This window comes from Anomalospiza imberbis, chromosome 36 (assembly GCF_031753505.1).
Source record: "Anomalospiza imberbis isolate Cuckoo-Finch-1a 21T00152 chromosome 36, ASM3175350v1, whole genome shotgun sequence".
In the NCBI taxonomy this organism is placed as follows: Eukaryota; Metazoa; Chordata; class Aves; order Passeriformes; family Viduidae; genus Anomalospiza; species Anomalospiza imberbis.
The window spans coordinates 459,418-483,144 of record NC_089716.1 but is presented as its reverse complement, the minus strand read 5'-3'; the positions used below and the strand labels follow the sequence as shown (position 1 = coordinate 483,144).

Sequence of the window (23,727 nt, the reverse complement as noted above, 5' to 3'; positions counted from 1 at the left end):
CCAGAAATCTCTCCCCTCCCCCACTCCCCCACAGGGCTTTGGGGCGGTTTTCCCTTTTTGGGGGAAATCAAAGCGATGCGCTGATGCTCCGAATTAGGGGGCAGGAGAAGTGGGGCTGCTGGGCTTCCCGCAGAGCCGGAGCCAGCGAAGGCGAAGGCGCAGGGCCGGGAAAGCCGTGTCGGGAGGTGCGGAGCAGTTTGTTGGTGCTGCAGATCGATGCCGGCCCGGGCCCGGGCCCGTTCCAGGGCTGTTCCTCATCTCCGGCTTTGCCCTCCCACAGCCCGGGGGGCCCTGAGAGCGCGGGGCGAGGCTGTGCCGTGTGCAGAGCCCGCCCCTCGCTGCCATTGGCCGCTGCTGCCGTCAGTCGCGGTTCTGGCGCGCTGATTGGTGAGAGCGGGGCGAAGCACGGCCCCGCTGGCGGCCTGAGGGCGGCCCTGGCTCGGCAGCGGCGCCATTGGCGGAGCGTCTGTGCGGGCCCGGGAGCGGCGGCAGCGGCCGGAGCGCGGGGAGGCGGCATTGGCGGAGCTCGGAGGCGGCCCCGGCGCAGGTGGGAGCCGCGCCGGGTTCTGCGGGGGCTCGGGGCTCGCTGCGGGCGGAGGGGGCGGCAGGGGGCTCCGGCGGCTTGGCGGTGCCGTGTCCGGCCCGTGCCGGCCCTGGGCTGAGGGCGCTGCGGGAGCGGCTGCCCGCGGTCTCCTTCCCGCCGCTGCCTGGGCAGGAGCCGCTGCCGGAGCAGCGCTGGCTCGTCCCGGTTGCTGTGGCTGGGACAGAGGTGGCTGCCCCGTGGCCGGGCCCGTGCGGGGAAATTCCCGTCGCCGGAGGTTTCTGTGGCCAGAGGAGACCGAGGAGTCCTGTCAAAGTGACTCGATTGCTGACCAGAGGGAGAGGCCGTGGGGCATTTGCCATGCGGTCTCTGCCCTTGTTGTAGCACGCTGCCTCCTTTGGATGCTCATTTTCCCGGCCGCATCTCCCTCTGCCTTTGCCCACTGGCTGAGGGACTTGGAAGGTTCAGACTTCCCGATCCGCCTGCGCACAGGGATGATCCCCCCTTATTTTAGTGAGGTTTTCACAGCATTCTCCATTTGCTGTTTCCCTTTGCAGCTTCACCCATTTCTGTTGCAGAGTCAGAGATCCTCACCATGGGCTCTGCCTTCAGCTGTGCAGATTCCATCCGTGCAGGCAGGCAGAGCTTGGGGTGAGGGGCAGAGGGAATCAGCCCAATTCCTGCCCCAGGCAAGAAGAGTCAGGTCCATTGTCCCCACTTTGCCCCAGCAGTGTTAATTTGCATTTCTAAAGCTCCTCTGCGGGCTGCCTGGAATGCAGCTTCTCTTCCAGAGCAGCCTTCAGCAGCCGCACATGTGCCCCCCCCACAAACTGCTGCTTTATATATTTTTTCCTTCAAATCATCTATTTACTGTTTATGAGTGAAAGGGTCACCTTTAAATCTCTTCTCGTTTTCCAAAATGCAGCCTAAAGGTGAACGTTGCAAAACCCAGAGCAAAATTTAGGTATCTCTCACACAAACATACACAAGAAAATCCCAAGGCAATTAAGTTTTTTCTACTTCTCCTCGGAGTAAAAACTCATTCTCACATTCCTGACCCAAACCTAACCGGCAATATAGAAGTAGGATTATTACAAAAAATACTCTTCTGCTGTAAACTTTGCACTGAAAGTGCAGGAAAAAGAAAACTCCACCAATATGTTTAGTGTAGGAGTCAAGGCATTCCTTGATTCTGGCCAGGATCTGCAACAGAAATCATTCCATCCCCACATAGCCCGGGTGTGCAGAGAAAATCGTTCTATGACACGTGGGTTTTACTAGATCGTTCCCAAACTTGATACAGTCTGAACCAATCTAAATCCATTGGTTTAATGTTCTGTAGTTTCAAGTTGTGCAGTTTTTAGTATTTGGGTTCCTGTTGGACCCGGATTTCTTGGCTTCTGCTGTTCATCAGGTCGGAACTGCTGGATTTCCTTCTCAGCCTTTTCCCGAGCAGGTGTCTCCAGCTCTGCCGGGGGCAGTGTCTGGGGTAGGTGTTGGCTGCTGTTTGCTGCTGGGCGTTATCTTTGTGGGAATCTTTTGGGCCATTCCCAGTGTGTTGAGATGTTAAACTCATCTCCACTGAGTGGTGGAACATCCCTTAAAAAAACCTTTACCATTTCCTTCCCCGAGGCCAAGGCAAACCAAGGCTGAGTAGAGAAATAAAATGTTAGAAATGTTAAAGTCTATGACCTGGTGTATTTTCCATCAGTGCAATCCCAGGCAGCGCAGTGTGTGAGTGTGGCTGAGACCCAGAGTGGAATTGTGCCGTTGTCTTCGCCAGCAGCTGTGGCAGTGCAGGCCCAGAAAGCACTGAAGCTGCAGCAGTGGCAGCAAGGATTGGCCCCGGTGGCTGGAGATGCCCAAGGAGGGTGCCCAGGCAGAGGATTTGAGCAGAGGATGTGTGGGCAGGCCCAGGGGCTTGCCCCGCTGTGGAGCCCTGGCTGCTGCTGCGCTGCCTTCAGTGCAGGCTCCGTGGGGGCCTCCCATGCTCCTGCTGCAGGCGGGAAGTGCAAATCTCCGGGGCTTCAGAGCCCTGGAGCCCAGGCTGAGGGGTCCCCCCGTGCTCAGCTGTGCTGGGGGCTGTTTCTGGCCTCAGGGACACTTGGCATGGGCCACGCCACTTGGCCACCAGTGGTGCTGCTTTGGCCTCCTTAGGCAGGGCCCGATGTCCTGCTTGGATGTTGGGAACAGCAAAGTGCCAAGGCAGGCTCTGTGCCAGCCCAGCTTCCTGTGGGAGAGATTTCACAAGAGACAGGACTCTGGCCACAGACTGCTTTAAATGTCCATCCCTTATCCCCACCCTGCACTGGGTGGAGAATTACCAGGGTAAGGAATTCCCAAGATCAATTGCAAGGGAGAGAATTGAATATCTGCCCTGGGTCTGGCTCCTCTTCTTGCCAAAGCCAACGGCAAAAGCCGTACCCATGGCATCTTGGTTTACAGCCCTGACTCCTTCCCAGGGGCTGTTTGGGTGGGCTCTCCCCTGCCCAGGAGGGCAATGCCTCTGCCAGGTGCTTGTGGCCGATCTTGTCCCCTGGGTGCTCGGGCCCCCTTGGGCCCTGGGGTTGATCCCTGAGGGGCTGTAGGAGCTGTGCCATGGCCTTTGCCTTCAGCTTGGCCTTTTGCTCATCCCTTCTTGCATTCAGCTGCTGTGCCTTTGTGCCCAAGTGCTCCAGGGCCTTCTTCTGCCACTCCTGCAGCCGCGCTCACTGCCTGTGGGTGCTCATCCTCTGAGAGCTGCTGAGCTTTGTGCAAAATCTTTCCTTTCTCCAGCGACTTAAAGCAAATGCTTAATAGAAAACCCTGATCCTTCCATGTACAATCTGCATTTCCCAGATGTGTCTTTGTTTTCCTCCTTGTGCTCAGGGTCCCCTCCCCAGCCCGTATCCCAGAGCCGGTCCCTGTCCTGCCGCAGTGTCCAAAGGCGGCCCCCCCGGTGGGCAGGGCCGGCAGCTCCACGGGGCCGGGCAGCGGCCGGGGCGTCCCGCAGGCTCCTGGGGGCCGGGGGCCACTGCCGGCCCTGCCCGGGGCTGGTGGGGTCAGGCAGCGCCCGGCGCTGAGCCCCGGCTGCCCCACAGCCCCGGCCCGGCCCCGCAGCTCCACACAGGCCCCCAGCCCGTGCTCCCGGTCCCGCACCTCTGCGCCCGGTGCTGCCGCTGCCCACCACAGAGAAACCCCCTGACATCCTGACCTCCTTCTTTTCCTCTCCGGGAAACCCGGGATGGAAAGGATCTGGATCAGCTGGCAAATTCTGAGCATAGGACTGTGCTCAAAACATCCCAGTCCTTTGTATTTTTCTGTTCCTTCCCTTCTCCATCATCCTTTTTCTCACCACATAGATTCCTCCTGCTGCTTCTTGCCTTCACCATATTGCTGCACACTGCCCTTCACCCGATCCCTTCTCAGCACACCAACACCATCCATCCCCTGTTGTCCAAATCCCTTCTCCTCTTCCCTTATTGCCCCCCTGGCTGTCCATGTCCTTAATTACCTCTGGGGGAATGTGCAAACTACCTCAACATTCTCCCAAGGGACCCTTCAGAGACATTTTGGGATCATCATCCCTTTGGCCAGGACCCCTCCCTGGCTTTCCCTTTTCTCCCCTCCCTGGGTGCCCTGCCATGTTCACTCCCCGAAGATCCCAGTGCACTCACTGCTGAGATTTTCAGTGCTCTCTCCCTGCTGACTCTTCACAGACCCCCCTGATGTGTCCCTCGTCTGTCTCCTGGTCATTCCCGGGTCCCCAATCGATCCCCGGTGCCGCCGCCAGCCAAGGGAGCCGATCACCCAAAGTGGGTGAGGCACCTTCAGCTGCACTCCCTGCCCGCCGCTCCGGACGGTGGAAGGAATTCCGGATAAGCCCCAGGGTGTGCGGGAAAATTGACATCAGCAGAGGTTTCTGTCCACAAAGCAGACAGAGGAGTCCTGTAAAAGTAATTTCATTCCTAGAAATGGGAGAGGCCATGGGACATTCCCCATGGGATCTCTGCAGTTGTTGGAGGACACAGCCTCCTTTTCATCCCAGTTCTCCTGGCCACATCTCCCTCTCCCTTTCCCCGCTGGCTGAAGTACTTGAGAGGTGCAGACTTCCCAATCCACCTGCTACATACCCCCTTCATGTGCACCCCACTATTGTATAGCAGACGATATTCATGGCTCTGTTAAGTCTTTTTTGTTCTTCTGGAAGTTCATGAATTGAGCGGGACCTTGGCTGAGCAGCAGTCTGTGTCATCAATTGATAACATTTCCTGAAACGGATGGCTTCTCCTGTCACTTCCTTATGCACAGGTGCCTGGCCGTATCTCGGAGCAGATTCACAGCATCTGTTTGTAAAGACACTTTCCTCTTGTTCCTTTCATGGTGGTCCCCCGTTTTCGGGACATCCCCCCTGGAGCAGGGTGTCCCCTCTTTGCTGCAGCCCCAGCCCTCAGGCAGAGCTCAGCCAATCAGAGCGCAGGGCGCTGATGACTCACCAGTTGCCAGGCAGACTCGCAGCTCCCAGCGTTCCCCACCTGGAGCCCACCTGCGCCCTCCCCTCGGCCCCATCGCCCCCGCGAGGGGAATTTGGGGAGGTGGGAGTGGGGCAGCGCCAAGGCCGGGGCCCCCCGCGCTGCCCTGGCGGGAGCGGCTGCAGTGGGGACCGAGTGCGGGTGGAAGCGGCCGAGAGCCCAGCGCTGCCCCAGCCTGACCTGCCCCAGCTCCATCCCTGCCCCTGCGCTGGGATGCTGTGGGTTTGGGGGGAAGAGGGGGCCGGCAGTGGGTGCTGGGCCTGGGGGCAGGAGGAGAAGGGAAGGAGAAGCAGCGTTGAGGAACAAAATGGTCAAAGGATGGACGTGGCAGGAGAAGGTGGGATTGTGCAGGAGAAGGAGGAATAGCAGGAGGAAGAGGAGTGTGAGGAAGAGCAGAGACACAGGAGGAGGAGCAGAAACAGGAAGCAGCACAAGGTTCCACCCCTCCCTGTGTCTGCAGCCTCCCCCCAGCCCCAGGAGCGCTGCTCCCCCCATATGCAGCAGGTGACTGTGGAGGGGGATCCAGGATTTTCACGGGGTGAATCTTGGTGTTTCTGAGCTTGCTTGGGCTAAATGTTGTTGCTTTGGTTTTATATGTCAGCTGGATCTTTATTTTTTGGAGGAGGTTTTTTGCTGACTTGAGAGGTTTGGGGAGTTTTTGCTCTGTGTCTTGAAGTTTACAGGATCTTTGAGCTGAATCTTGGTGTTTTGGAGGTTCTCACAGACACAAGATTCCCAATGATTTCCTGAGATGAAGTGTGGCTAGGAGGAACCTCCAGTCCAAGTTGCTCTCCTCTTGTTTTTTCCCCAAACCAGGATTTTTCATTCCCAGGGCGTTTCTGGATGAAGGAGGAGGAAAAGCCCCGGAGATCCTGCAGGAGGAGGGGCTGCAAACCCAGCCCAGGGATCTGTGGGGAGGAAAGAGCCCCCCTGAGCCAGGAAGGCGGCCAGAGATCCAGCCGGAGCATGGAGCTTCTGGAGAAGGCTCATGGCAGGGAGAAGCCCCACAAGTGCTTGGAATGTGGGCAGGGATTCAGCCAGAGCTCTAACCTGATCCAGCACCAGAGGATCCACACTGGGGAACGGCCCTACGAATGCTTGGAATGTGGGCAGGGATTCAGCCAGAGGTCTAACCTGATCCGGCACCAGAGGATCCACACTGGGGAACGGCCTTACGAGTGTGGGGAGTGTGGGAAGGGATTCAGCCAGAGCTCCACCCTGATCCAGCACCAGAGGGTTCACACTGGGGAACGGCCCTATGAGTGTGGGGAGTGTGGGAAGGGTTTCAGAGACAGCTCTGGCCTGATCCGTCACAAGGGGATTCACACCGGAGAGAGGCCCTACGAGTGTCCCCAGTGTGGGAAGAGGTTTCACACCAGCTCCACTCTCCTCCTCCATGAGCGGATTCACACAGAGGAGAGGCCCTTCCGCTGCCCCGACTGTGGGAAGGGCTTCAAGCAAAACTCCCACCTCACCGTGCACCGGCGCATCCACAGTGGGGAGAGGCCCTACGAGTGTGGGGAGTGTGCGAAGAGCTTCTCCAGGAGCTCCCACCTGATCCGCCACCAGGGGAGTCACACTGGGGAACGGCCCTACAAGTGTGGGGAGTGTGGGCAGGGTTTCAGCCGGAGCTCCACCCTGATCCAGCACCAGGTCATCCACACGGGGGAACGGCCCTACGAGTGCTTGGAATGTGGGCAGGGTTTCAGCCACTGCTCCAACCTGATCCGACACAAGAGAATCCACACTGGGCAACGGCCCTACGAGTGTGGGGAGTGTGGGAAGAGCTTCAGAGAGAGCTCTGACCTGATCCGGCACCAGGTGATCCACACTGGGGAACGGCCCTACACCTGCTTGGAATGTGGAAAGGGCTTTGGGTGGAGCTCTGAACTGAGAAGACACCAGCGCATCCACAGCGGGGAGAGGCCCTACGAGTGTGGGGAGTGTGGGAAGAGCTTCTCCAGGAGCTCTCACTTGACCAGACACCAAGGGAGGCACCAGTAAGGGAAGCCCTGTTAGTGCCCCGAGTGAGGGAAGAGCTTGGAGTGAGGGAAGCGCTTCATGCGCTGCTCCAGCTCCATCCCCCATGGGCAGTTTCCGGCTGGATGATCCCCAGTGACCCCTGTTGTTCAGAGCCCTGGTGATCCGTGGTCCTGGTGATCCCCGTTGGCTGAGGGGATGGTGTTGGCTTCTTCTCCTTGTGCTGCTGTGATTTGGGAGGGTTCCCATGGATGGGGGAGGGGCGGTGAGTGGGGGGTCCTGTTGCACTGGGGGGGGCTCATGGATCAGGAGGGGTCCCAGCATTTTAAGGGGGGTCATCTAACGGGGTGAGGCAGTGCACGGGGGGTCCCGGTGCTCGGTGACTGGAAGTGTCGGAATCCAGGACATCCCTCTGGCTGCCCTGGATGGCTCGAGCCCCTGGCAGGGGGCTCGGAGACCTTGACACGGTGTCAAGAACACCTGTGGCTTTGGTTTTAGCCCCTGGAGAAAACTGCCAACGTTGTATGAGGAATTACAAGCCACGAGGGTTTGAGTAGGGTGGTAGGTGAATTAACACAGGGTGAAAAAGTAGAATTTTAGGGTTTTAAAATAAGGGGTTCAAGGGGACAAGCTGGAGGGATTTGGGCGTGTCCTGACCTTCTTCTCCTTCTTCTTGCCCTCCATGTCTTGCTGTGGTGGTGACACTTTTCTCTTGGTTGAAGGTAGAGTCACAGTGTGCAACATGAATGATAGGTGTTGGCACGTTATTGTAAACACAGTACAGGTACTTTTTAGTGTAAAAGGCAAACACCGCCCTGAGGGCAGGGAGGCTGCCACAGACTGACCTGACCTGCCAGACAGAGCTCAGCAGAGCGGACAAAGCATGTTATGGATAAGAGAAAATAAACGACCTTGAGAAGCAAAGCTACGCATCCCGACTCCTCCTTTGGCTGCATGGGCTGGGAGAAAAGGACTTTTCACAATCTCAGGGTCATCTCGACCAGCAGAAAACCGAGAGGGGGGGTCTCCACTCGTCCCAGTGCCCGGTGAGGGGGGGCGGAGGCACTGAAGGGGGTGCAGGTGCGGTTTTTGGGGGGTCCCAGTGCCCCCCGGGGCAGGGTCAGTGCTCAACAGTGGGGGCTGCCTGGGGACCCCTTCGGCCCCCAAATCACAGCTGGATCTCCTGCAAGGCACTGAGGGGAGGCTCGTTCACCCGCCCGCCCCCACCAGCGTCGCCACACACCTTCCCAAAGTGTCCCCAAGTGCTCCCAAAGTGTCCTCAGAATGTCCCTGAGTCTCTGCATAGACTCATCATGTGCTCCGTCAGGTGATGTTTCATCTTGAAGCGTTTGCGGCACTGCGCGCAGGTGAAGTGCCGCAGGTCCAGGTGCATGTTCAGGCGCCGCTTGCGCATGCTGCGGTGCGGGAACGCCTTCCCGCAGTGGCACACGAACACCTTGGCCGAGCCGCATGAGCTCACCTGGGCGGCAGGTGAGGGCTGCGAGGGGCCGGGACACGCCCCGGCCGCGCGGGGCGCTCTGCGGGTGGCTCCGGGATTCACGATTCGGGTGGGTCTGGGCAAAATTCCCGAATTTTCGTGTGAAATTCTGCCGGTCCTTTTCAAAATCCCCTCAGTTCAGTCCAGAATCCTGCTGGTTCTGGTTGAAATCCGCGGCTGCGCGCTACTTTTCTCGGCCCCGGTCATCTCTCGAACACCCGGCTTGGGTGTCTCAGCTATTCTTCGGGGCCGGGGCTCACCGCAGTTCCCGGGTGCTTTTGCCTCCGCGCTCCGGGGTGGGCTGTTGGCCGCGCTTCGCCGTCGGCGCGAGGGAAGAAACAAAGAGGCAGGGAATTCACCCAAATCCGTCTGCATGGCGGCTGGATGCTTTATTGGTTGCGAGAACTGCGGTGGAAAAGCTGCAGCTCCTCCCAGCTTCGCACGGATGCAAATGGCCTTGAGCATGCCGAGGAGTGGGATGAAATAGGGAAGGGACAGGGCGGACGGGGAGCCCTCCCGCCCAGTGGGTACAGACATCGCGGTGATGACGTGTACTACAGCGACCAATGGGAACACGGCAGGGGCGGACACGGGACTTTGGGGTGAGTGGGACCGCGAGAACAGGGAGACGGGCATGGAAACCACAGGAGTAGGGAAAAACCCGGGGGATGCACGAGGGTACAGAGAACTGGAAAACTAACAAAGAAAAAACCCATAATTTGAACCCAAACCCAGGATGCAACAATTCCCCGCTTTAAATAATATAAAAAAGACAGTTGTTTCTGTTTGGATTCTTGAGCAGTGGCCTCTTCTCCTAGCTTCTTCTGCTGCTGTGACTGCTTTGTAGATGGAGAGGGCCTGGGGATGGTACTGGAGCTGCTTTTTTCCTGGGTGTTTGGGGATAGGGGAACTGGGACAACAACTTTATTATAAACACGGCCTGGAGACATATACGGTCTGAGGTAGATGTGGGAAAAGTGCTTTTTAGGGAGATGCTGAGTCTCTCCCTTTTCTGCGGTGTCTGCGATTGGATGCAACCCTTTGGTTGGTGGGATCATCGGTTGCATCCACTGGCACTGTAGCGCTCCGACTCACTGACTGTCCTGGTGTGTAAGGTTTGACATGCCTCCTGGGGATCCACTTGACTCCTGAGGGCGTGGATACGCAGGCATATCCCCATCCCCAAGTCAAAAGTGGTAATGGAGCCTGGATTTCTTTAGAGTCTGGATCCCTCACTAATACTGGAGGCCTCTCCTCTGGCTGGAGCTCCTGATGTTGTTTGAAATGTCTCAGGGCTGGCGGATCTTGCCTGTCAAAAGAGCAATTTAGGAAATTGATGGTAAACAAGGCCTTGCAGAGCCTCTCGTGCGGTGACAGCACTTGCACATCTCCCCGCTGCTTCCGGAGGACCTGTTTCAGCGTCTGATGAGTCCTCTCTATTATGGCCTGGCCGGTGGGGGAGTGAGGAATCCCGGTTTTATATTGGACACCCCATTCCTGCAGGAAGTTACTGAGCACCCTGGAAGTATATGCTGGACCATTATCAGTTTTTATTGTGGCTGGGACCCCCAAAGTAGCAAAGGCGTGTATGAGGTGTTTTCTCACATCTGTGGCCCTTTCCCCTATGTGGGCTGAGGCAAAAACTGCTCCTGAGAAGGTGTCCAGGGTTACATGGACATACCTGAGCTTCCTCAGTTCAGGGACTTTGGTGACATCCATCTGCCATACCTCACATCTGCGGAGACCTCTGGGATTCACACCTGCTCCCAGTGTTAGCAGAGCTGCCTCCTGACAGTTGGGGCATGAGGCCACAATTTCCCTGGCTTGGTCACGCCACAGATGGAACTGGCGTACCAGACCTGGGGCATTTTGATGGAACTGCTGATGGCTGAGCCTGGCCTGCTCGACTATGTTTGGCTGGCCTCCCAGCTGTACTGGGGCTGCCAAGGCGTCTGCTCTGCGGTTCCCTTCGGCAATAAAACCTGGGACATCCGTGTGTGACCTCACATGTACCACATAAAAGGGATGCTCATGGTTAGAAACCAGGTGAACTAATTCTGTGAGCAACCTGAAGATGACCTGATTTGGGACCTCTTTTACAATTGCATGTTCAGCTCTAGACACTGCTCCTGCCACATATGCCGAATCTGTTACCAGATTAAAAGGTTGATCGAATTTTTTAAAAGCCCTCACGACAGCATCCAACTCAGCTACTTGTGGGGAACCTTCCACCACCTTAATGTCTGATTCTCACAACGGAGTCTCTGGGTCCTTCCAAGTCACTACTGACTTGAGGGACTTCCCTGACCCATCTGTGAATACTGTCAGTGCTTTGAGTGGCTTTTTACTTTGCAATTCTTTTGGCAATATTTTGAACTCTGTGTTGAACAGATGATGGCCAGGATGCCCAATTTGAATTTGGCCTGAGAAGCTGTCTAGAGCAAACTGCAAATTTTCATTTTGTCTGAGAAGGTGTTCAAAGGTCTCCTTGGTCATTTTCCCCGTGGATGTTTTGATGGGGAGGTGGATACATGTGAAGTCACAACCCGCTAGTACTTGCAGACGAGCCCTGGCCCGTATTATGAGCTGCGCCATCAGCTCTTGTGGCCTGGCGATACTCTTGGACTGTCTGTGGCCGAGGAACACCCACTCTATTATCAAGAGGGGGTCCTGTTGGCCCTTGTCCCACTGGAATATTATACCGTATAAATGGGGTAACTCACCTAAGATGATGAAGAGGAAAGGCAGCCCTGGTTGACAGCGATGGGCTTGCCTACTCGCGATGGTGGTTTGGACCTTCTCGAGTGCAGCTCTGGCCTCCCGGGTCAGGACTCTTGGGGAACTTAAACCCTCATGCCCCTCCCTTTCTGCTAACAAGTCAAAAAGAGGGGATAGTTCCCTCGTGGTGAGTCCCAGCCATGGCCTGATCCAATTTAGTGATCCGCACAAGCGCTGGATGTCATTCAGCGTCTTGGGGTTGTTACTTACCTGAATTTGTTGAGGCCTAATTGTTTGGTTATTAATTTCTAGGCCCAGGTACTTCCAGGGTGGCAGTAACTCTACCTTCTCTTTTTGTAGGTCGAATCCGGCCACCGACAAGGCCCTAACAGTGTCCTCCAGAGCTGCTTGTAGGACCTCGCTGTCAGGGGCACAAATCAGCACGTCATCCATGTAATGACAGAAAATACAGGATGTCCACTTGGCACGCATTGGGGACAGAACTCTGGCGACATACCACTGGCATATAGTGGGGGAACATTTTAGCCCCTGAGGTAGTACTGTCCAGTTGTAGCGCTTCATAGGGGCTTCCCTGTTGATGGAGGGTACAGAGAAGGCAAAACGGGGAGCATCATCCGGATGGAGCGGGATTTGGAAGAAGCAATCTTTACAGTCAATTACGGCTAAATTATAATTTTGGGGTAGCGTAGATGGAGATGGCATACCCCGTTGGAGAGAGCCCAGATTTTCTATGGCTTCATTAATTTTCCTTAGATCATGGAGGAGTAACCACATGTCCTTCCCTGGTTTTTTAATTACAAACACTGGGGAATTCCAGGGGCTGTTTGTTTTTACAATGTGTCCTTTGGCCAATTCCTCCTCCAGTATTTTTGTGAGGGCCTGCAGTTTTTGTTTACTTAGTGGCCACTGCTCCACCCAGACGGCCACTGCTGCACCCAGATGGCCACTGCTCCACCCAGACGGGCTTACCTGTGAGCCATGTTAATTTCTGTGTGGGGCGCTCCTCAGTGGCCGCACCTAAAAATGTCAGGGGCCAGAAATTCCAATTTGGCTCCCCACTGGGACATGGCGTCTCTCCCCCATAGTGTAAATTTACAATCGATCACAAACGGACATACTGAGGCCAGCAGCCCGTTTGGACCATTAATTTGGATAATATTTTTGAATTCTCTTGCTGGCGGGGCCCGCCTAGTCCTAAGACTGGCGTGGCCACGCTTTGTAGCTCCCAGTGTGACGGCCACTTGTGTGGTGGAATGACCATCACGTCTGCCCGTGTCCAGCATCCCCTGAAGGTATGCAGAACGGCCCTCACACTTGAGTTTACACCATACGAGGGGTTTCTCCTCTCCCAGCTTCCCAGCATAAAAGACTGAGAGTTCCAGGTCATTGCAGAGAGCACAAGGAATAGGAATTGCCTGTGCAATGACTTGGCCCTTAGGTAGGAAGAGTGGGGGGTGGACACAGTGTGCCGTGAGATAGAAGAGCCTCGGATTAAGGGTGGAAATTACCGGATAGAATTCTATCTCCAGTGGAGTGCTCTTTGTGACCCCAAAAACGAGGTACCTGCAGTTTAAAAGGTCTTCCTTCCTTCCTCCTGGTTTCACAGCAGCAGATGTGCGATAGAAGCTCTGCATCCGCTATGAAGAACTGCCAGTCGTGGGAACGGAAATGGACAGGATTAGTGAGTCGGAGCCGATAAGGCTCCCTGTTGTCAGTGGTGGAGAGGCAGCCGCTCACAGATGGAACTAGGTGGTGCATTGCGGCTCCTCTTGCGGCACCGCACCTTGCCTCATTTCTATCAGTGCACGGGGCAAGTCTGCGCTGTCCCCCTAGTGTTTTGAAGTAGTGGGGTTCCCGTCCCCCCTCCCTCCTCCCGCAGCCCCAGGTGGTGTAGACCCTAGAAATGGGCAGTGAGCCAGAAAATGTCCCTCTTGATGACAGCGGAAGCACCGGCGTTTAGGTGGGAATTGCCTCAATGCTGAATTCCTTGAAGGAGCAGCAGCCGAGGTGACCAGCTTGTCCTTGGGTTTCTTTGGGGTTCCTGCCTTCATCAGGCGTGACTTCAGGGTGCACTCCTCGATGATCTGGTCGAGGGTCGGAGGTGATGAGACTGGCAGTGTTAAGATGATTCTTTTGCACATGTCATTGGCGTTCATGTACACCAGTTCCAGGACCAGTCCATCCCGGAGCTCAGGTCTCTCCACATGTCTCTTGACTGCTGCCTGGACTCGGTCTACAAAGTCTACAAAAGGCTCAGCAGCAGATTGTTTAATTGCTGCATAGGGAACCATCGGGTCCTTGGTGGGCATGCCCAGGAACGCACGCTCTGCTGCACCCCTGGACATGTCCAGCACGGCTGCTGGAATCCCCCGAGCCTGGAGCTGCCCCTCACGCCATTCTCCCTCACCCACAAGATGGTCTAATGTGGTGTTATATTTTAGTTAAATGGTATGCTCTGTCTCACCCCTCGAAAATGTATGGTCTATTCCAAGCCTGTGACCCTCCCTGCAGTGTCCTGTGTCTGTAATCCCATTGGCCCAATCTGTTCCGCGCCCACTTTGAATCTCCCTGTTCAGTGTGCCGGGGGGGACGGGACTCTCTCTCTTTGCCGGCTCTCCTGGCTGGTGCCCACTCAGCCCCTCTCTCCCCCTCCCCTTTCTCCCCTCACTCCCCTTTCCCCCCCTCTCCCTCAGAAACCATGCGGCCTCCCGGAGGTAGGACCCCCAATAAACCCTCATCTAATTAGCACCCTCAGAAGCCGTGTGGAGTCTCCTTGCCTGCCTGCTGCTACCAGCGAACTCACAACTTGGGGGGCCCCCCAGGGACACCCCCGGTGGGTCCCTCCCCAAAACACACCGCTACAGTCTAAGGTGATTGGTTCTTCCGCAAAATCCAGGCTGTAAGGCCCCTCTCGGATTTCGGGAAGCAGGTCTGCTGCCAGTTTCTTCCACCTCCTCTCCCACAGGTTGTATTCCGATGGGAGAAGCAAGCAGCTAAACAGACGCTTAAGGTCTGCCGGGACCATGGTTTTAGATGTTAAAGTTGCCTTTAAAATGCCCTTAAAGAAGGGGCTTTTTTGTCTAAAATCGCACAATGCTTTGCAGACCTCTTTTATGGATTCATAGGGAAGGGGTGTCCATGTAGGGTTTTCCCCTCCCCTGGTGTAGGAGGCTGGAGTGCGGAGCGACTGCTCGAGTTCATAAACCGCGCCCCGTCCCCCCCTCCCGCCTCCCTCCCCTCCCCCCCGGGGCTCCGAAGGGAAGAGCGGGAGGACGCGGGGGCGGGGTGCGAGGGACAGGGCAGGGATAATCCTCTTCCAGGTACTGCGGGGCGGAGGTGACAGAGCCCTCCCTGCCGGGAGAGGGTGGGGCTGATGACGCGGCAGGCGGAGCATGCGAGGAGGGAACGCCCACCCGAGGGGGAACAGGGGGAGGGGTGGCAACCCGATGCCTGGAGTGGGCGGTGCCCACGCCACAGGGAAGCAGGAGGGGGTGGGGTCAAAGAGGGGATACAGGGAGCAAAGGGGAGAAAAGGGTTGTGGGAAGGAGAAGCCCTCCCTCGTGGCCATCCTCCATCTTGGGAAGACAAAGGTCCCGGCCACGTAGCCGTGGCCTCCTCAGGGGAACAAAGGAAGGGATTTAGGGACACGGTGCTGCGCAGGGGAGCACCAAAGCTGGGATTTTTAACTGGGAAAAAGGGGTTGGAAAAAGGGTTTGGGGTCGATTCCTCAGCAAAGTAGCTAATTTCGCTAAGGCGGGGGCAGCTCAGGGGAGCCAGGAGCACGGTCCATGCCTTTGGTGCTTCCCTGTGCCTTAGAGCAGCGGAGCACTCCCCCCTGCCCACCCGGGTTAGGGGAAGAAGGGGTAGGAGAAGAAGGTAGGGAAACAGGTTCAGGAGGAATAACTGTTTTGCTCAATGGCCTTTTCCCTTCCGGTTCGCGTCCCGCACGGACTCTGCTTTTACGACCTCCAATATTAACAGATGGAGCTTGGGGAAGTAATTTTTCATGGAGGGATCCCTGCATTCAATTCCCTCCGGTAACCTTGCTCCCACGTGCTTCCAGAACTCCTTTTTGTGAGCTTCTTCCGCGCTTACGTGGGGAAAGGAAAAGCACAGCCATCTAACAAAATTCCTAACTGAACTTTTGGGGTAGGGGCCCTTCACTGATAGGATTTGTTTAACTTGGAAGTAAAAATCCTTCTGTTAGGTGGTTAGCACGGTCCCCATGCTATTCCACCCAAGCAATCCCACCCCTGGTCACAGGAAAAGCAGAAAAAAACCAAAAAGGGCGAAAGACCCCGGTGGCCGCTGCTCACGTGGTGCACCACGCGTCCCCTCATCCTGGGAGCGCAGCCAAAGCCCACCCACGTGAAGGGGAGTATTAGCTGGGCCCATCCCTATGACTAATACTCACCAAACTAGAATCTCTGCTAACAAAAGCTTCAACCAGGGTCTTCGCTTCCTGGAAGCTTCTTCTCCTTGGCTTTCTGTGGCCATGAAAAGTTTCGCTTACTTTCCCACGCGCGGAAAGCACCGCGTGCTTTCCGCGGGGGCGACAGAGATTTCAGTGACCTACTTTGGGGAGTCTCCGCTCCCGTTTTCAGTCCGGCACGAAGCACTGTTCTGGCGCGGACCGCGGCTCGCTCGGCCGGGCAGCAGCGCTTGCTGGTCGGCGGTGCGGCTCTGCGGCAGCGGCTCTCTGCGTGGCTTCCGGGTGCTTCGCAGTAAATCTCGGCCTGCGTTGGCGGCTGCACTGGCTGTGGCCCCACCGTTGGGCGTCACTTGCAGCATTGCGTTGTTTTTCCCCCAGTCCCGGGCAGCTCCAGAGCCCAGCGAAAGGCACAATTTCTTGGCGGAGCCGGGGAGCCGCGTGATCCGGGCGCTATGGCGTTAGCGCGCCGGCGTGGGGTGGGTGCACTGCGTTGCCGTCACTAGGCTGAGGTAAAGGGATGAAGGAATTGTCCAAACTCTCTCACGGTAGCCTGCAGAGCTTTTATTGTCTCACAGAGCTGCAGTGGTGTAGTGCGACCGCTCTGCAGCTCGCGTGGGGGAGAATGGCCCCGAGTTCTGGAAGGGGTGGGATTTTATCAGGGGCAGGGCGAGGAGAGCAGAAGTCCTCCCGCCCAATGGGGACAGGCGCCATGGCGATGACGAGGACCACGGCGACCAACGGGGACGCAACAGGGGTGGACACGGGGCCCCGGGGTTGCGGGCATGGGGTAACAGACACAGAAGTCTCAGGAGTGGGCAGGGGGCGGCTTACAGGACTGACAGGGTGACGCTCCAATGGTGAGCGACCCGGAGCGAACCACCGCGGGGGGGAACAGGGGTGTACAAGGGGGTACACGGAACCAGCTAACTAACATACGTGAGGATCCCTAATCTGAACACAGTCCAGGATGCAACACCACAGGCCCTTCCCCCAACGGCTTCGGGAAAATTTCCTCGGAGAGAAGTGGAAAAAACCTGTTTATTTAACGAGCGAAGCACTCCCCAGCACTAAAAATTAACAACACCAAATGACAAAACTCTGAAGAGACAACAAATTCAGAAAGTCTCTCCCGTGGCTGGTCGCTCTGTTATCGGTCCCTCCGGTGCTGGGGATGGCTGCTGCACGTCACAAAGTGCAAAACTCTCGGTGTTTCCCGGTGTTCCCCAGGTCCCGGTCCAGAGCAGGTTCAGATGGTTCCAAGACAAGGGAAATAAAACCAGTCCAGGGAAAGCTTGGGCTGCCTCAGCTGGCTAAAGTAACTAAAAAGCAAAGGAGTGCTCTGTTCTGCCCTGTTGGGGAAGCTGAAACAAGAAGGCCTTATAGGTACGATTGCCTAGCAGGGATTGGGAAAGTGCAGAGAATGCCAGCCAGATTGAGGTGAGAACGAGCTTTGAGGTGACAGACCTTGGCTGCTAAGTAGCTGGTGGGCAGTGGTGTGGCTGGTGGAAGATAACTCCCTTTTTTGACCCACAGACAGAGCAAAGGGTCAGACAAAGTGTTCTGTCTCATTCCTCAGAAATGCAGAGTTTATCTCGCACTTGTAACCCTCCCCTGAAGTATGATGTTCCTGCAATCCCACTGGCCCAAAGTCCTTTACTGCACCCACCTTCAAGCCCCCTTGAGAAGGTGTACCCAAGAAGCCGGGGCCATCTTTTCTTCTTTTGTTCTTCTTCTCCATCTTTTGCCTCCCTCTCTCTCTGCTCTCTCGGAACTCTCTCGCTATCTCGCCCTGCCCCCACTCCTTGGGGCCAGCCTCGAGCTGCGCCTGGCAGCTCCGAGCAAGGCCCCCACAATAAACCAAATCTCCTGAGACCGGGCTCTAGAGGTCTCTCGTCTCCATCCGTCCTGACCGTGCTGGACCAGCGCTTGCCGCGCTGCCCCGTCCGTGCCCGGACACCACGGTCCAGCAGGATGGGGAGGAGCGTTGCTTTTAGAGGAGTGAGAGCAGTCCTGATAACTAACTCCGAGCTTCGTCTTCTCCCCGCCTTCGCTCTCAGAACCAGCCCTGAAGGCACAGAAGAGAACATCCACCACAAACAGAACACAGGACTGGGGGTACGAGCATCATGACCTCAGCGAGGACAGTGTGGCAACAGAGGAATTTATTTTCCACGCCTCCCCGTGTAAAGGGCATTTTGAAAGAGCCCGTCTGGGCATTCTCTTTGGTCCGAACTCCTCGCCCCCTCGGGGTCTGGCCAGGGAAACGCTTGCAGCTTCATCCCAGATCTGATCGGGAGAAGCCCCTGTCAGCCAATCCCGGGGCTTGGTAGCTCCGGTGACATAAAACAAAATCTGTCTGTATATTAATGCAAAAATATATATATAGATGCAAAACATTTATATATTGGAAAAAACTTATATATTACAAAATTTATATATAAAGCAAAATATTTATATATTGGTGCAAAATATTTTAATAAAATATATATTTATATTTATTTACTCTATATAGTATTACTATATATCTCTCTATATTATGAATATGCATAAATCCTCATGAATATGCATGAACCCCAGTGATGTAACAGGATGTAAAGAACACGGTTTAATTAACAATGAGCTTTTGGTAATTGGGATTTTATCCCTTAAGAGACTTTTTGTAAAAATTTCAATTCTGACCCGTGTTTCTCACAGGGGGTCTCGGCTGATAAAGGGGGAGGGCAGGACCGAGCCCCAAGGGACACCCCCCGTGCTGGGGACCCCCCTGTGCCCCCCTCCGGTGCTGAGCCCCCCCGATCCCGGCTCTGTTCCTGGGGGTCCCGCGGCTCCAGGGGGGTCAAAGGGGAGGGGGCAGAACCCCCGTGATGAGTGGGGGCACAAAGGGGGGTCCGGGCTCAGTGCTCGGGGGGGTCGGTGCTCGAGGGGGGTCCAGTCCCTGTCCCGGTGCACGGGGCTGGTGCTGCCCGCGAGTCCCAGTGCCTGGGGGGTCCTGGGGCTCAAGGGGGGGTCCGGTCCCTGTCCCGGTGCTCGGTGGTGAGGGGGGGCTGTCAATGCACAGGGGGGTCCCTGTTCTCGGGGGTCCCAGTGGGTGCCCAAGGGTGGCGTGTGACACAGAGAGAGACCCCGGTGACACCAGGGACCCGCACACAGGGGCTGGGCTGGTCCTGGTGACACTCAAAGGGCTCTTGGTGGCAGAAGGACCCGCCCAGTTCCTCCTGCACAAGGTCCTGGTGACACAAGGAGCTGGTGGCACTCAGGGGACTCTTGGTGTCATGAGCAGCTGGTGGCACTCAAGGAGGTGGTGGCACTTGGGAAGCTCTTGGTGTCATAAGGAGCTGGTGGCACTTGGGAAGCTCTTGGTGACACGAGGACCTGGTGGCACTTGGGGGGCTCTTGGGGGCACCCAAGGGGCTCTTGGTGACATGAGGAGCTGGAGGCACTTGAGTATCCACAAGTCTCCCCAGTGATGTCACTGCCCCGATGACATCACAGCAGTGACATCACTGTCCCTGCAGCAGCCTCGGCACGTCCTCAATGGCTTTCTGCCACCGCTTGGCCACCGGGGCCACCATAGGGACTGAAGAGGAAGTCGTTGATGTCCCCAAGCATTCCCTGCAGCTGACGCGTGAACAGCCTGGTGCTGGCCTCCCACATCCGCTTGGCCTCCACCGCTTTGGCCGCCAAGGCCTTGGGGACATCGGGGGACGCCTTCTTTATCTCCTCCAGGGTGGCCTCGACAGCCCTGAGCCGGCGCTGCATGGTCCAGGTGAACATGGTGCCTTTGTCACACATCTCCACCAAGCGTTCCAGCAGCCCCAGGACCACCTCTACCTGCTCTTCTCTGCTGGTAGCCGCCCTCGCCTGGCTGGTGGCCACCACGACCTCTCCCACGGCACTGTTGGTGGCTGCCTCCTCCTCGCTGGTGGACGCCAAGACCACCTCCTCCCTGTCCAGGGCCAGCAGCAGCTGCTGGTGGCCCATGGCCATCCCGGTGCTGCAGGCTACCACGATGCGGGCGCCCTCCTCCCGCCCGTCCGAGGCCGGGGCGGTGGCCACGTCCTCACAGGCGTCGCGGATCTTGGCGGCCTCCTCGGCCAGCCGTTCCCAGCTCTTCCTGAGCGTGGCCGCCGACTCCCGCCAGGCCTTGGCCACGGCTCTCACGCTGGCCCAGGTGGCCCCCGGGTTGGCCTCAAGGGTGGCCAGGGCCTGGTCCAGGGAGGTGACGTTGCCATGCTCCAGGGTCCTACGGAGGTGCCAGATGACACTCCTCATGTCGGAGCACAGAAACTTTGGGTACGCGCGCTGCTGCGCACCCTGCTGTGGCCCAGTCAGAATGGCCACCACCTTGTCCAGGGTGGCCAGAATGTCAAACATCACCTCCTGCATCTGGGGAGGGGACAAGGGAGGTGTCAGGGACCTCGTGGCACTTGTGGCCTCCTGCGGTGACCCCGTGCCCTCGAGGGGTCCCTTTGCCCCTCCATCCTTTGTCGGCCTCTTGTTCCCTCTGCCACCCCCTGCCCATCCCCTCGTAGCCCCTGTCACCCCCGTCCCCACTGCTGTCCCCTCTGCCACCCCCCTGCCACCACACTCGTAGCCCCTGCCCCCACTGCTGTCCCCTCTGCCACCACATGTCCCCTCTATCCCCCCGTGCTCCGTCCCCCATCGTTGTCCCCTCTGTCCCCCTCTCCCCCACCCTCGTCAAACCTTTTGGGGCTCCACGCTCCCTGGGGACGCTCTGGGGAAGCTCTGGGGACGCTCTGGGGGCCCAAGGAGCCTTGGGATGTCCTCGATGGCTGTTTGGCACCGCTCGGCCACCCTGCGGCCACCGGCGCTGATGGGGTCACCATCGAAGAAGAAGTTGATGATGTAGTCAAGTGCCCCCACCAGGTGGTCCTTGGCCAGGCGGGTGTTGGCTTCCCACAGCCGCTCAGCCACGGCCACCTTGGCAACCAAGTCCTCGGGGACATTGGGGGTTGCCTCCTTTGTCCCCTGCAGGGCGGCCTTGATGTCCCCAACCCTGCGCCGCAGCTCCCGGGGAAAGGCGGTGGCTTCGTCACACGTGGCCACCAAGCGCTCCAGCAGCCCCAGGGCTGCCTCCACCTGCTGTCTCACCATGGTGGCCCTCGTTGCCTGGCTGGTGGCCACCCTGGAATGTCCCCTCAGCTGGGCTTCGTGCCCAGCCACCACCTCGGCCACCTCCTCCCTGTCCAGGGCCAGACCCAGCTGCTGGGCCGCGGCCACCAGGATGTTCCGAGCTGTCCCACAGCCGGCAACCTCGTCCTGTAGCTCCCTGGCCCAGGCGCTGGTGGTGGCCACCATATCAGCTGCCGCAGTGGCCACCTCCCTGCAGGCATCACGGAGCTTGGTGGCCCTCCTGGCCAGCCAGGCCCAGGTGTCCTCGAGCACGGCCACCGAGGCGTGCCACTCGATGGCCACCATTGTCACATCGTCCCACGTTGTCCAGGGGGTGCCCGCGTAGGCGGCCAGGGCCCGGCTCAGGGAGGTGGGGGGGTCATTGTGGCAACCATCATCATCCTCGTCATCCTCGCAGGTGCCACTGCGGCGCCACCAGGTGCCACCGATGCACTCCAGGCTGGCCCAGAATTCCTTGGTGAACTCATCCAGGTCCCAGGTCAGGCGCCACAGGGACACAGGCAGCCACAAGTCCTCGTCCAGACTGGGCAGGGTGGCCAGCAGCTCATCCAGGATGGCCACCGCGGTGACCTGCGGCTGCAGCAGCGCCGGGGACAGCTGGAAAGGGGACAGGGACCTGGTGGCACTTGTGGCCCCCTGCCCCCGAGGGTCCCCTTTGCCCCTCCCTGGAGGGCTCTGCTGTCCCCTCTGCCACCCCCTCCCCCGCCCGTGCCCCCTCCCCCTTTGTCACCTGCCCCCTCCCCGCCACTCCCCGTGTCCCCCACCCCCCACTGCCCCTCCCCCGTGTCCCCTCCCCCCGCAGTGTCCCCTCTGTCCCCCTCTGTCCCCCGCCGCACCTCCTGGGGCTCCATGCTCACTGGGGCCGCTCTGGGGACGCTCCGGGGCTCCAACGAGCCGGAGCCGGCCCGGCCCCGGCCCCGGCCCAGCCCCGGCCCCGGGCGCGGAGCCGCGCGGCACCGGCGGAGCCGCCTCACGACGAGCGCCCGAAATGGCGGGGCGGGGGGTGACGTCACGGGAAACGGAAGCGCGGCGGCGCGGTGCATTGTGGTCCCGGTGGGGCCCAGCCCGGCCGAGCGGGGCCGGGGCCGGGGCCGCGGGGCGGGAATTTGGGGGCGCCGAGGGACCCCCGGGACCCCCCCGGCAGCGCGGGATGGGCGACAGCGACCGCGGTCAGCCCCGGGAGCGGGGAGCGGGGGGGATTGGGGGGTCCTGAGGGGGAACTGGGGGAGCTGAGAGGAGCTGGGGAGGTCCTGAGGGGGTTTGGGGTGGATTTTGGGGGTCCTGAGGGGGAATTGAGGGTCCTGAAGGGGGCTGGGGGGCCCTGAGGGGATTTGGGGGGATCTGAAGGCATTTAGGGGGATTTTGGGGGGTCGTGAGGGGGAATTGGGGGTCCTGGGGGGATCAGGGGGGCGCTTGAGGGGGATTTTGGGGGGTCTTGAAGGAGAATTGAGGTGGGGAGGGGATTTGGGGGCGTTCTGAGGGGGTTTTGGGGGGGATTTTGAGGCTCCTGAGGGGGTTCGTGAGGATTTTGGGGGTTCCCGACTGGGTTTGGGGCATCCCGAGGGAATTTTGTGGCTCCCCGAGTGGATTTTGTGGGTCCCCGATTGGATTTGGAGGTATCTGGGGGGATTTGGGGATTCCTGACTGGATTTTGGGGGATTTTCAGGCCATTTTGGGGCCCCTGACAGGATTCTGGGGGGATTTGGGGTAATTTCGGGGTCCCTGACCGGAGTTTGAATTATTTTGGAGTTATGTTTTGGCGTATGTTGGGGTAGTTTCGGGGTCCCTGACCGGAGTTTGAATTATTTTGGAGTTATGTTTTGGAGTATGTTGGGGTAGTTTCGGGGTCCCTGACCGGAGTTTTGGGGGTTTTGGGGTCCCTGCTGCTGCGGTGTGTTGCAGCTGGGTTCATCGTGTCCAGGGAGGGCGCAGCTGCCGGCGCCAGGCAGGGAACAAACGAGCCGGGTCCTGGTTTCAGAGAGCTCCAGAACCCATTTCTTACCCCCGGGGAGGAGGGCGGGATGGAGAGGAAAGCCCGGGCAAAGGCAGGGCCGGGGGTTTTTATAGGGGAGCGCAGGGCCAGGGTCAGGGTTCGGGGCAAGGGAGGAGTTATCCGCCACACAAGGAGGGTGAGATCAAATTCCTGTCTCTTAGGAACAGGGGCACTCCACAACTCCCCCGTTTTTAAACTGATCAGTGCATGCTGAATAACTTATAATAAGGGGACTCTCGGGAATGTGACTTACCAGTTTACAAAACCAAAATGAATATTACTCAGCTAAATTAACAAGGAATAGAAAAGCATGTGAGACTTAATCTCAAAGGATAAAGTAACAGAAATGATGGTACTTGATTAAATGAATGTTATTACTTAATGAGTTCACAGCTCCATCTCCTCTGGCTTTCGATCTCCTCACCAGGAGGGGTGCAGTTCTTTGAGCTCCTCTTCACGAGGGGCGCAGTCCGTAGTGTTGGGTCTGGGCTTTGGTGCCGGCGCTGTGGCTGTTGTTATCTGGAGTGACGGTGACTGCGAAGCGAGGGGAGCGGCGAGGGCCCCGGCGTAGGGCTCGGAGCGGGGCCAGCGCCGGGGGCCGGTGGCAAGGCCGGCTGACTCCTGCACGGGCGAGCAGCCCCGCCAGGCGGGCCCGGGGCAGGGCCAGCTGCAGCCGCGGCAGGAAGGGGCGAGGGAGGTAGGGGGCAAGGGGAGGTTCAGGAGCAGAAGAGAAGGAATTGGTGGGAAAAAGGGGAATCCTAAACAGCGTGGTAAGCGCCATTTTTAGAAGGAGGGCCCGGGACGGCGCGGCCGTCACCATTCCGGGTAGGGAACGGGGGATATGGAAAGAGACAGGGGAGAAGGAGGACACAGGACGGC

The 23,727-nt window shown here is 58.1% G+C and overlaps 1 protein-coding gene and 1 pseudogene across 1 annotated transcript; one reads left to right on the top strand and one right to left on the bottom strand.

The window, feature by feature from the left end:
* The window catches only part of LOC137464098 (uncharacterized), a 1,364,046-nt pseudogene that overhangs the window by 888,761 nt on the left and 451,558 nt on the right, over positions 1 to 23,727 (top strand).
* On the bottom strand, positions 16,464 to 21,826 carry LOC137464100 (uncharacterized). Its single transcript, XM_068175409.1, has 3 exons — positions 21,692 to 21,826; positions 20,406 to 21,452; positions 16,464 to 20,087 (listed from the first exon to the last, which is right to left on the bottom strand). The coding sequence occupies exons 1-3, from the start codon at positions 21,704 to 21,706 to the stop codon at positions 19,233 to 19,235; spliced, it is 1,917 nt and encodes a 638-aa protein (XP_068031510.1). The 5' UTR covers positions 21,707 to 21,826; the 3' UTR covers positions 16,464 to 19,232.

Bases quoted from the DNA above. Each gene is read 5' to 3' on its own strand.
- LOC137464100 (XM_068175409.1), bottom strand. The intron at 20,088-20,405 runs GTTTGACGAGGG...TCCCCTCCCCAG, and splicing joins GGAGCGTGGAGCCCCAAAAG to ATGCAGGAGGTGATGTTTGA.